The sequence below is a fragment of the Capra hircus genome, chromosome 10 (genome assembly GCF_001704415.2).
Source record: "Capra hircus breed San Clemente chromosome 10, ASM170441v1, whole genome shotgun sequence".
Taxonomy (NCBI): Eukaryota; Metazoa; Chordata; class Mammalia; order Artiodactyla; family Bovidae; genus Capra; species Capra hircus.
Window position 1 is genome coordinate 20,974,295 of NC_030817.1, and position 14,077 is coordinate 20,988,371.

The window sequence follows — 14,077 nt, forward strand, 5'->3', positions numbered from 1 at the left end:
CAATGCCCGCCTGACACACTACCAGGCCCTGCTACTTGACACCTCATGGATTCATTTTCAAACGCTCTGCACTCTAAATCCAGCTACTCTTTTGCCCAATCCGGAGGGGGATAGCCCCCTCCACGATTGCAATGAGATACTGGCCGGGGTAACGGCAATACGGAAGGACTTAACAGATACGCCACTGGATAACAGTGAGCTAATATGGTTTACAGATGGAAGCAGTTATGTAAAAGATGGACAGAGACGGGCGGGGGCCGCAGTGGTAGATGATTCTGGACGGACGATATGGGCGGAGACTCTTTCCCCAGACACCTCAGCACAAAGAGCAGAGTTAATTGCCCTGATTCAAGCATTAGAGAGAGCCAAAGGAAAAAGAATAACTATTTTTACTGACAGTCGCTATGCTTTTGGCACGGTACACATCCAGGGCCCGATATATCGGGAACGGGGGTTTTTGACAGCTGAAGGAAAAGAGATTAAAAACTTGCCAGAAATCCGTCGACTTCTGGAGGCTGTGCAGTTGCCTCGGGCTGTGTCAATAGTACATGTACCTGGACATCAAAAAGGGGACAGCCCCACGGCACGAGGAAATCGTGGCGCAGATCTGGTGGCTCGAAAAGCGGCTGATGAAGATTTCATCGCTCCGGTGTTGGCGATCGGACTTCCACCCCCAGGTATGGGAACTTTTCCCCCAACCCCTGAGTATTCATCCACAGACCTTGCCTGGATCCAGGAACGTCCCTACCTCCAACAAGGAGAGGATGGATGGTACCGAGACTCTGATGGTTACTTGATACTCCCTGCTCAGTTGGGACGGCAACTGTGTGAGCATCTACACTCGTCTACTCATCTGGGAGAGAAAAAGACTCTGATGCTTTTTCAAACTGCGCGCCTGCGATTTCCCCAGCACCAAACAACTGTGAAGAACATAGTACATGCTTGTAAGGCATGTCAACAGATGAGGCCAGGAAAGAGGCAACACGCAGGACTGAGGTATCAGGGAAAAGGGCCAGGGCAGCACTGGGAAATAGATTTCACCGAGGTAAGGCCAGGCAAGTATGGTTACCGGTACTTGTTAGTGTTGGTAGATACCTTCTCAGGGTGGGTAGAAACTGCAATGGTAGTGGCTAAAAAGATTTTAGAAGAAATAGTTCCCAGGTTTGGCCTGCCGGTGACTATTGGCTCTGATAATGGACCTGCTTTTGTGAGCCAAATAGTTCAGAACCTTGCCCGGGCTCTAGGGACCAAATGGAAATTACATTGTGAATACAGCCCACAGAGCTTGGGGCAAGTTGAAAGAATGAATCGGACCCTAAAAGAAACTTTAACTAAATTGGCTATAGAGACTGGCGGGGACTGGGTGACTCTCCTTCCCTTCGCCCTCTTTCGCGCACATAATACTCCTTATCAGCTTAATCTGACCCCATTTGAAATTCTGTATGGGCAACCTCCCCCTGTATGTCCAATATTTGAAGGAAAGAAACTTCCACCTCCTACTTTGGGGTAATTCCAGGAGGCTTTGATGGCTTTGGGCAAAGTGCATTCTTGCGTCTGGAAACTGCTCCGGGAAATACATGAGGGTCAAAACAAGGGGACTATCCCCTCACATAACATCGGCCCTGGAGATTGGGTGTGGGTCAAAAGGCACCACACCAAGGCACTAGAACCTAAATGGAAGGGTCCTTATGTTGTTCTTCTTACCGCCCCAACTGCCCTAAAGGTCGACAGTATCGGGTCTTGGGTGCATTGCAACCACGTACGCCCAGCTACTTCAGCAGAGCAGGAAGACGCTAAAAAAGAATGTGAAGCGTCTCTGCACCCGTCCAACCCCCTGAGGCTGAAGCTCCGGCGTCGTCGACAGGACCAAGGCAACTCGTCTGGACCATCTTATGGATGACCACGTTACTCTGCTCCGAAGCTGCCAGCGTGAACCCGCACCAACCCGTCAAAATCTCCTGGAAACTGCAAAATGGACTAACACGTGAGATGGTTAACGTTAACTCCACCACTGCAATACATCCACCAAATACTTGGTGGCCAGACTTATACTTTGACCTTAAGCCGGTGGTATATGTACCTTGGAAAAGGGGCTACCTCCGGAATCATGCATTCTGGGCATGTCCAGGTGCACCCAGGCACAACTGGAAGATCTGTGGGGGGATACAGGACTCTTATTGTAAATCTTAGGACTGTGTAACTTCTAATGATGGGTCGGAGACTCCAGGGTATAGACGGTGGGATGTAGGAAATCGGGACTTGCTTAACTTCTCATTTGTAGGACCCGTACCTCCGTACTCTGATTGGGAAAAGGATCATAACTTTGCCCAGGTAAAAATAAGGTTTAACATTGACAAAGGAAAAAAAAAAAAAAAAAGAGAAGACCTGGGTCAATGGGATATCATGGGGACTTCAGACCAGAAATGACCTGACTACTTATAACGGGATCATTGTTGTGAGTCAAGTTTTAGAACCGGTACAAATGTATAGTATCGGTCCAAACCCCGTTGAACAGGTCCATGCAACTCTCTACCCGACAACCTCCCTACCTACATCCCAGGGACCAACAAAAGACCCAGAGGTGGGCCCCCTTGCTAAACTTGGACAAACAGATCCACTATGGAAATTAGCAAAGGCAGCTTATGCTACCTTAAATCAAACCCATCCTGAGGCAACTAAATCCTGTTGGTTATGTTACAACTTAATTCCCCCTTATTACGAGGCAGTAGGCCTCAACGCCTCTTACGACCTGGCCAACGGCACCGATCCTCCCCAATGTCGATGGGGAGAACGAAAAGTAGGCCTTACAATGAGAGAAGTGTGGGGAAAGGGACTATGTATGGGCAAAGTGCCGCCAGACAGATCCTCAGTGTGTGCCCTTACTGTTGAACTCATGAGTCTGCCTGTAGCCAGGTGGTCAGTTCCACAGATGGGAGGATGGTGGGTGTGCTCTCACACTGGGTTGACTCCCTGTGTACACAGCTCCATTTTTGATCCTAAAAAAGAATTTTGTGTTATGGTGGCTGTGATACCAAAGATACTGTATCAACCAGAAGAAGCTGTATATGATTATTGGGCCCACAAATTGACTCTTAATCAACAAGAAAGAGCTTATAAAGTTAAGAGAGAGCCCATTACTGCCATAACCATAGCAACTATATTCGGTCTGGGAATAGCCGGGCCAGAACTGGAATAACAGCTTTGTCCATGCAAAGTCAAGGATTTAACTCTTTAAGAGCAGCCATAGATGAAGACTCGTATAGATCAGTATATGATCACTCGTATAGAACGGTCTATTAGTCATTTAGAGTCATCTTTAACTTCCCTGTCTGAAGTAGTTTTGCAAAATAGAAGAGGGCTAGATCTGCTATTTCTGTAACAGGGGGGACTTTGTGCCGCCCTAGGAGAAGAATGTTGTTTTTATGCAGACCATACTGGAATAGTTAGGGAATCCATGGCCAAAGTGAGAGAGGGGCTAGCCCAGCGTAAACGAGAGTGTGAGGCTCAACAGGGATGGTTTGAGTCCTGGTTTCAACAATCCCCCTGGCTGACTACTTAAATCTCTACCCTGCTAGGACCCCTGATAATCCTTCTAATAATGCTTACGTTTGGTCCTTATATTATCAATAGACTTGTAGCCTTGTAAAAGAGCGCATTAATACAGTACAGCTGTTCGTGCTTCAGCAGCAATATCAAACAGTATCTCAGGACCCAGAGGAGGATTCCTCTGCATGATCTAAGAACAGGGGGGAATGTTAGGCAGGGTGGTTGGCTCAATGAGGTGCATAACAGCACCGGGGACCTGAGTCATGTTTCCTGTTTTCTTGAAGAACATTCCTTAACCAAATAAGGAAAGATTTCTATATGCGATAGCATAAGGAAGGCGTTGCATGGGCTCATTCTGCCTGTCCAATCAGGTATCGCCAAGTACCCTGTAACTGAGACAAAGAGCTGACTGTATATAAACCGCCATACTGCTTTGTTCGGGGCTCTCGTCTGATTCCGCTGCGTCGCATGAGGCTTGAGCCCTAGCGCGCTAGAAATAAAGACTCCCTTCTTGCCTTTGCATCACCACGGTGGACTTGTTCCCTCTCTCGGTTGGTTTGGAGAGATGGGCTCGGTGCATAACAAACATCATTCTAAATGTTTAATACTGTGAAGTGGTGCCATTAAAAATCCATATTCTCTATAATTATTGGAAACTTGGAGTAGACAATAGCCCTCCTCCATATATTTTTATCATCTCTTAATTTTTCCCCACAGCTATTTCAAATTTCTGAAAACCTTTACCTACCCATCACTTCTCTTACTCTATTATGCTTGAATACACTCTGTCACTGATTCATTAGAGTCATGAAGTCAATTAAATGGTTCTTGACATGAAGTTTTTATCTTTTAGAAAATTGAGTTAAAGTATCAGGGGACACGCCTAGAAGTTCCTTAGCAATTCATACGCGAATGATGCACACATTTTGTGGGTATTTTTATATGTGTGGCCACTGGTTCATAATACAAAATGAATTTCTTACTCCAGAACAGAGTGAAAAAAAATATTCATACTGATGCCAAATTCAAAGACAAAATGATTTTTAGGATTTTCACTGTTACACACCTATATGAATGCATGCCCATTTCTTTTGCTTCTCTACCCTACTCCATATTCCAGTCATATTGGAAGAGTGATCCTGCCTGAGATTCAGGTATTAGCCCTTATCTTCTATTCCAGATCATATCTCCTATCTACTAAAGCACCGAGTCTATAAATTTTTCCTACTCTCAACTTTACTTTTTCCTATTTTCCTGTTCTTTACTAGCAACTTGGGTAATCAACTTATCCTGCTTTGCCCAGTACTATCTTGTTTATAAACTGAAAGTCCCACATCACAGCAACCCCCTCAGTCTTAGGCAAATCCTAGCTGCAACATAGCCCCACCTTCTCATGCTAAAGTCTCTAGCATCTTTTAAAAGGAAAAACACCCAAAGTTAAGAATCTTTACATTATTTGACATACTATTCTGATTACCAAATTATGCTTAGAGGCAAACTTGATAAATGACTTACCAACAGAAGTAACAGTAGCTTCCATGCTTTTTTTCTTCAAGATAATTTGTACCAGACTTATCAGTGAACCAAGATAGGTAGTTGAGACCTCACATAACAAAGGGAAACATAAGCTTTGCCGCTCTTGTCTCTCAGGTGACAAAATTCTAGATTTAGCTGCTTAGCAACAAGGATCTTTCACTTCTCCAGAAACAACTGGCTCTCAAGAATGTCTTGCTCTGGCCCCACCATTTCTATACAAATTTATGTCTGACTTCACTATAATTGAAATTAGATAGCCTCTTCACCTCCAATTTGTGTAGATTCATTTCTGCTTCATCGTTTTACCCATGCTATTGTATTGGCCAGATTGTCTAATCACTTTTCACTGTTGGGTTAAATTATACTAACATTGTAGGTCAAGATATTACATATTTTCTAAATAATATAGACAACATTGATATTCTATAATTCTCCTTATAATTACCATATTCAACATATTTTTAAATTATATAATTTATAACTTTGCTATTTTTGTTTTGTATACAAGTTTTAAAAGTTGCATCTCCTATTAAACTGTAATATTTTGATAAAAAAACATTCAAAATGATTTGGTAGATAATTTAGAGTATAAAATTTGGCAAAATAGATCATCTCTAAAATGGTTTCAACTCTATAAATATTGCATAGAAAAAACTGAGTCAAAATACTAAATCTGGGTAGATCCTATTTTAAGAGGATTATTGGATAAATGAGTCTTGCCACCTCCTAATTTAACTGGATTCAGAGCTCTATGAAATAATTATCAATTAGAAGCATTTTTAGTGACAGTCCCCTTCTGTTTACTCTCAGGAAAAGTCCTTTCTAGCCGTGCTGATTTCCTCAGAAATCTGTTTGAGATGTTTCTTTTCATAAAACTGTTTCATTCAACCACACAGAACTGGAGATATCCCTTTCTTAGGAAGGGAAGATTACAAAAAAGAGTTTGTCTACAGCTAAACTCAGTGGATTAAGTCTGCTCCTATGCATGAGGTAATTAACAATGAAGAAAATATAACCAAGAGATAAGAAAGTAGGAAACTATAGACAGTCAATCATGTTTTAGTAACAAACAAGTAGGACCTGTAAGCAGAGCAAAGAAATTCAACTCAGGAAAGAAGACTAGAGCACCTGCTTCAAATAGAAAATATCCCAGGAGATTGAGAGGTGAGAAAGAATTCAAATCTCCCAAAGTAGTTTTGACTTGGTCTTGCTTGCTTTAACAGGGAGTAATGCATTTTAAAATAGTATTAAGGACTTCTGGTTCCAGAAAAGGTAGAATAAACACTTGTCTCCCTATTGCTTATGCTCAGTGCTGGTTAAAGCACTGTACTTTACATATAAAACATACATAAGAAGGTTCAGAAAGGTGGAGCAAAGATGATGGACCAGCTAGTAACGCTGGAACCCAAGAACAGCATGGTGATGCTTTCTTTCTAGTTTTTTCTGCCCTCATTGTAGTGTGGAAAAGGCTGTTAGTGCTAGACTGCAATAGACACAAACTAACCAAAGGCCCAAGCAAGTCTGTTCTCTCTAGCCAAAGAAACAAGACATGAGCAGCCTGGAAAGACAGAAACCTTCCATTAATAGAAAATAACCATCCTACTCCAACCAAATGTAATGGGAAAAGTTGTAGTCCCACATGAATCCTCATAAGCAAAGGCCAGGTGAGGAGATTAGATATCCAGTCTCACCCAGCTCATGACGTGCCTTAGCCACCGCCCCTTATTGGGGTGATGTCAGGGAAGGTCAAATAGACTTCTGGGACTTTCATTCTCACCATGTAGTAATGAGACTCTTATATTACAGTGCTTCTGGAGGCCACTTGGGCAGTGGAAGTCTTAAATTTCCCAGTCAGGGTGCTGTCAGCAGAGACCAAGAGGGGAAATTAATGTGCTCCATACTTTTAACAATATGAGGTTCCCCTTCTCCTCAGCACATCAACAGAAACAGAATGGAGACCTGAGCATATATCATCATAGCAATAACAATGAAATACTTCTCTTCTTCTGCTAGTGCACTGTCAGAGGGGTCCTGGTATTTATAGAAGATATAAAGCCTCAAAATATAATAGCCAAAATGTTCAGAAAACAATGAAAATTCACCTGTCATATAAAGAAGTATAGAAGTTTCAACTTGAAGGAGAAAAGACGATCAACAGATGCCAACTCTGAGATGATGCAGATGTTGGTATTACCTGGTAAGAATTTTAAAGTAGCCAACACAAAAATGTTCCAATGAACAATGACAAGGATGATCAAAACAATTGGAAAAAGTAGAAAATTTCAGGAAAATAAAGTCCTACCAAAGAAGTGTAGGATATTTTTAAAAAGAAAATAATGGAAATTTATAACTAAAAAATACAAAATCTGAAGGCACAAAGTCAATGGATGGGCTGGAAAATAACAGAGGAAATAAGTAGTGAAACTGAACACAGAGAAAGAATTACTACTAAATCTGAAAAGCAGAGAGGAAAAAATAAAGTGGAAAAAAATGTGTAACCTCTAGGGCTATAACAAAAGACATAAGATTCATGTTATCCAAGTTGCAGAAGGAGAGAAGAATAGGGCAGGGATTCCAAGTACTCAAATAATGACTGAAGATTTCTAAAAGTTGGCAAAAGTCATAGCCTACAGATTTAAGAAGCTCAGAATCACAAACAGGATATACCCAAGGAACATGCCGGGACACATCATAATCATATTGTGAAAACTAAAAGACAAAGAAAAAATCTTGAAAGTACTTTGAGAGAAACTTTATATTGCCTAATCTTACTTCCCAGGGGGGAAACAATTTGAAAAATAGCAGATTTCTTGTTAGAAACCGCATAGGCCAGAAGGAAATAGCAAAATATTTCACAAGAATTAAAATATCAATACAGAATTTTATATCCACTGAAATTACTCATCAGGAATGCTAAGGAAACCAAGACATACTCAGATGAAGGAAAATTAAGAGAATTTGTCACTAGCAGACCTGCCTGAAACAATGGCTAAAGAAAATTTTTGAAATAGAACAGAAATTATAAAACAAGACATCTTTTAATATCAGGAAGGAAGAAGGATGATGGAAGAGTTAAAATATGGGTAAATACAATGGACTTTCTTTTTCCTCTTGAATTTTATAAATTATATTTAGTAGCTAAAGCAAATATAATATTGTCTAATGTAGTTCTCAATATACAGAGAAGAAATATTTAACACAATTATACTGTAAAGGGGATGGAAAATGGCTCAAGGGAACTAAGTTTTGTAGGTTTCATTTGAATGAGAAAATTTTTCAAATTAAAACCACAAAAGGCAAAACAGAACAAGAGCAATAAACAGAAAACATAAATATGGTAGATATTAACCAAATGTATCAATAATCACTTTAAATGTGAATATACATTTTAAAAGAAAGAAGCTATCAGAGTATATAAAATACAAGACTCAGCTATATGCTGTCTACAAGAAACATACTTTAAGACACTGATAAAGAGTAAAAGGATGAAGAATGATACTAAGCTAACACTAATCAAAACTATGCTGGAATAGCTATATTAATTTCAAACAAAGCAGAACTCAGAGCAGGGAAAATGATCAGGTATACAAAGGAGCACTAAATAATGATAAAGTGGTCAGTTCTCCAAAAGGCATGACAATCCTTAATGTGTATGTCCCTAATAACAGGGCAGCAAAATACTTAAATGAAAAAAATTATAAACCTGCAAGAAGAAACTGACAAATGCATTATTATATTTGGAGATGTCAACTCTCTATTAGTGATTGGTAAACCCAGCAAAAGACCCTCTTGATGAGGGTGAAGCAGGAGAATGAAAGAGCCGGCTTAAGATTAAATATTAAAAAAAATTAAGATCATGGCATCTCTCCCCATTACTGCATGGCAGATTAAAGGAGAAAAGGTAGAAGCAGTGGCAGATTTCCTCTTCTTGGGCTCCAAAATCACTGCAGACAGTGACTGCATCCGTGAAATCAGAAGACAATTGCTTCTTGACAGAAAAGCGATGACAAATCTAGACAGTGTGTTGAAAAGCAGAGACATCACTCTTCCAACAAAGGTCCGTATAGTCAAGGCTGTGGTCTTCCCAGTGGTCACATATGGTTGTGAGAGCTGGACCATAAAGAAGGCAGAACACCAAAGAATTGATACCTTCGAACTGTGATGCTGGAGAAGACTCCGGAAAGTCCCTAGGACAGCAAAAAAATCAAACCAGGAAGGACTGATGCTGAAGCTGAAGCTCCAGTATTTTGGTCATCTGATGTGAACAGATGATTCATTGAAAAAGTCCCTGATTCTGGGAAAGACTGAGGTGTCAGAGGATGAGCTGGCTGGATGGTATCACCAAGGCAATGAATATGAACTTGGGCAAATTTGGGGAGATGGTGAGGGACAAGGAGGCCTGGCATGCTGCAGTCCATGGGGTCACAAAGAGTCAGACAGGACTGGGCAAGTGAACAACAACAACAGACCCAGCAAGCAGAAAATTAGTAAGGAAGGATATAGATGAACTCAACTCCATCAATCAACTGGATATAACTGACATTTATAAAATATTTCATCCAACAACAGAACACATTCTTCCAAAACTCACATGTAACATTTACCAAGTAGAACACATTCTGAAACATAACAAATTCCAAAGATGGAAATCCCACAGCTTTTCAAAATTAATGGGGTGCAGTGAAAGCAGTATTTAGTATTTACAAAAATTTATAACACTGACTGCATATATTAGAAAGAAGGTCTGTACTAATCTGCTACCTAATTTAACCCAAAGTGAGCAGAAGAGAAGAAATTAAAGCAGAAAATAATGAAACTGAAAATTAATAGAGAAAAATCAATGAAACCAAAGCTGGTTCTTTGAAAATATCAGTAGAACTTATAAACTTTCCACACTAAAAACAGAGAGATATGACACAAATTACTAATAAAGACAGAGAAAACAAAGCAGTCTTTCCCAGCCACAGTATGATGCTGTACATATTTTCGTTAAGGGTTCACTTCTTAGTGTCCTTGCTATAGCATATGTGGCAGGAATATGTTGTCCTTTTCTCAACTGTAGAGTTAATAATTTCAAAGGAGACCGCTGGTGTGCTCTCACTGTAGCTCATGAGTTAGGCTATGGTTTTTCCAGTGCTTTTGAACTGTGGTGTTGGAGAAGACTCTTCAGAGTCCCTTGGACTGCAAGGAGATCCAACCAGTCCATTCTAAAGGAGATCAGTCCAGGGTGTTCTTTGGAAGGAATGATGCTAAAGCTGAAACTCCAATACTTTGGCCACCTCATGGGAAGAGTTGACTCATTGGAAAAGACTCTGATACTGGGAGGGGATGGGGGCAGGAGGAGAAGGGGATGACAGAGGATGAGATGGCTGGATGGCATCACCGACTCGATGGACTGAGTTTGAGTGAACCCCGGGAGTTGGTGATGGACAGGGAGGCCTGGCGTGCTGCGATTCATGGGGTCGCAAAGAGTCCAACACGACTGAGCGACTGAACTGAACTGAACTGAACTGAACTGGGTATGCAGCATGATGAAGAATTCTGTGTGGACAAAGTGTTTGCATCATGAATGCTATCAGGTTGCCAGCAGAGAGATTCATGAATTGTAGCTATGCAGAATATACAAAGACCATTTTAAATCAGGGATCATGTCTGCACAATCTGCCAATTCCAGGGGCAGTCTTCATGCTGAAGCACTGTGGGAATGGTGTGATTGAAGAAGAGCAGTGTGACTGTGGATCAATAAAGCAGTGTGAACAAGATCCCTGTTGTCTGTTGAACTGCACTCTAAGACCTGGGGCTGCTTGTGCTTTTGGGCTTTGTTGCAAAGACTGCAAGTTCATGCCATCAGGGGAGCTCTGTAGACCTCAGATCAATGAATGTGACCTTCTGGAATGGTACAATGGGACATCTCATCAGTGCCCAGAAGATGTCCATGTGCAGGACGGGATTCCCTGTAGTGACAGTGCCTTTTGCTATCAGAAGAGCTGCAACAGCCATGATGGACAGTGCAGGGAGATTTTTGGTGAAGGTGCAAAGAGCGCATCTCAGAGTTGCTGTACGGAGATCAATCCCCTGGAAAGCCATTCAACACAAATGACCCTTATCTCCCGGAAAAGAAGAGAAAATGACCTGAGGTATAGATAGGATCCAAGAGTTCCAAACTTCTACATACTCATCGCATACTCATCCAGAGCAAGTCTGTTACAATGTTATGACTCAGGGGGAAAGGACCATCCCAGAGGCCCTGGACTCTCTGAACTAGGAATCAGAGACCTTGCTGAGTTGACCAAATTACTGCCCTTCTCTGGGCCTCAGTACCCTCATCCCTGAAGTAAGAGGCAGATCCACACAATGGGTTTTCACTTCCTATACCATCCACTTAAACAAAGGAATTGTATTATACTTTAAGAACAATAGAAAATTTGTCCATTTGTTCATTCTATAAATTAAGCTTATTGCCTTTTAGAGGGCAGGCTAATGAATATCGTCATTTTACAGCAGTCATCCTTCAAAGATAAAAACACAAGATTGGTCCCAGCTGAAAGCTTTTCAGACGTGTAGAAAATACATAATTTATGACTCCTTCCATGGTTTGCTGTTGTGGTATTTGACTACCTTGTAAACATTGGTTAAACTATATTTCAGTTACGCTGTATATAAAAATGGCACTTTTGTATGTTTTTAATATTCTGTAACTGTAGGAATTACTTTATTGGTAAAATCCCACTGACATATCCAACTTAAGTGATTTTAGCAGTCAACAATTCTTGGTGACAGACAAGGCAATGGCACCCAACTCCAGTACTCTTGCCTGGAAAATCCCATGGATGGAGGAGCCTGGTGGGCTACAGTCCATGGAGTTGCTAAGAGTCGCTGAGGGTTGGACATGACTGAACGACTTCACTTTCACTTTTCACTTTCATGCACTGAAGAAGGAAATGGCAAACCACTCCAGCGTTCTTGCCTTGAGAATCCCAGGGACAGGGGAGCCTGGTGGGCTGCCATCTGAGTCGGACACGACTGAAGCAACTTAGCAGCAGCAGCAGCTCTTGGTGAATAAAGACTTATTGTTTTCTTTAGTGATTTTTTTTTTTTTGGTTATAAACTTTTTTTCTGACCAGGTAGATTATTTGTGTTCTATTTTTCCTTTTTGGCAAAATGGGAATAAAAACATCAATATTCAAATACTGTTAGTTTTTATTTGGAAAAAATGTGGGGGTCTATTAGGAGAAAGAGACTATAATCACAACAGTTTTATTGGAATATTCAATATGTCTCATTACAACATCCTGTCATATATAAGGTGACACAGTGCCAAACTGTAAATGCTTTATATTATTCAACAAAATATCTTCCACTCTCTGATAACATAGTAACTTCTCTTTTTCCTCCCTTGATTACCTTGGAAGCAGAAAAGAAAATATTTTTTAAAACTGTGGGTGACTTCCCATGACTGTAGTGGGTATGTGCCTGAGTCACTGCCAGTTTGGAAATCTGATGGGGGTGCATCATGTTATGGCCTTGGGGTCTTCTCCTGCAGCATGCTTCCTGAAGTGTTTTAACAAGGGCAGCCTCAACGTGTTATGCTGCCCTCGGGTGTCTAGCCCTCACATCACATCACCACGTACAGTGTTTTACCATATGTACACATGGGAAGTCAAGAATGAGAAATCCAAGAGGAAGATTCCACTGTTAATGGAAATGAACAAGTCATACAGATAATGGTTCTCTGAAAGATACTTCCCTGTGAGAGGAGTCTACGCTGTAGGATCTTCAAGGTGCAATAAATTATGGGACACACACACACGTCTCTTTAAGCCATGCAGAGATACAAGGAGGATTCGGCAGCCGGCAACCCTGAAGACAGTGCGTGTCAGAACCTGAAACATGATGGCATCCTTATCTCAGACTTATAAGTCTCCAGAACTTTATATCACTCAAAAATAAGTGAGATGCTACACTGGACATTAGGAGATCCTGACGGGAATAGGAAGAAAAGATGATTAAAAGATGACATCAGTCACATAATGGCCCAGATAAATTCAAACCACCTTCTGTCAAAGCCTCAATATTTATCTTTCAACTATATATGGATATTCCTGAATAATTTTTTCTCGGCCACTCAGCGTGGCTTGTAGGATCTCATTTCCCTGATCAGGGATTGAACCCGGGTCACAGCGGTGAAAGCCTAGAATCCTAACCACTAGGCTACCAGGGAACTTCCTGAATAATTTTTGTAAAAAGTCACCAAAATTATATGCTTCAAAAATACAATGGTGGGACAGGCATAAGATAGACACTCCCATTCCAAAAGGGAGAAACGGGAGGGAAGAAAGGAGTGATGGTTTCCACATGTGTCTAAAATCTTAAAGCAACAGAATAATTAATCCTTTTTGGTTCCATGTTCTTTCCTCCCTCCAGGCACACTGGGGATTTTGTCCCACTCCCTGACCCACTGGAGTGGAGGTCTTGCCTTCCAGACACACTGGCGTGGCAGTTCTGGGTTGGACACCCACAACTCCTGGAGGCCTACCCCATCACTTTGCAGAGCGTAGCCTACACTGTAGGCTCATGGTCTACAGCCGAATGCCCGTGACTGAGAAAATGTGCAATGGTTCTACTAGTCTGGGGTTCTGAAGTGGCCTGCCTTCATGGCTCTGCTGGGCAGTGCCCTATTGTGTATTCTCTATGGAGCCCTGCTTCTCAAGGTAATGGGCCCTTGGCTCCAATAATCTCCATCCTTCAAAATCTGGGTGGAATTTGCACATCGATGGAGACTGCCCAGTATGGACACTGCCAAAGGCAGCTGCCTGTACCTTAAAGAAGGGCGGCTACTGGTGTCTGTCCTGCTGGGAGGGTGGAGGAGCCTAGGAGTGAGGCAACTCTGACAGGGCATGACAAGATCCTGCAGGCACTAGAGACCCCTCCTCTGAAACTGATGTAATGATCCCTGGATCACCTCTGAGTCATTCTAAAAAGTGCCTCCATGTTT

General features: G+C 41.6%; 1 protein-coding gene across 1 annotated transcript; it reads left to right on the top strand.

The window, feature by feature from the left end:
* LOC102179204 (disintegrin and metalloproteinase domain-containing protein 21-like) lies at positions 549 to 11,229 on the top strand. The gene is given in 7 exon segments (XM_018053759.1): positions 549 to 649; positions 1,847 to 1,929; positions 2,282 to 2,331; positions 2,723 to 2,797; positions 10,020 to 10,204; positions 10,594 to 10,622; positions 10,625 to 11,229. Coding segments are annotated over 7 exon segments (1,128 nt in total).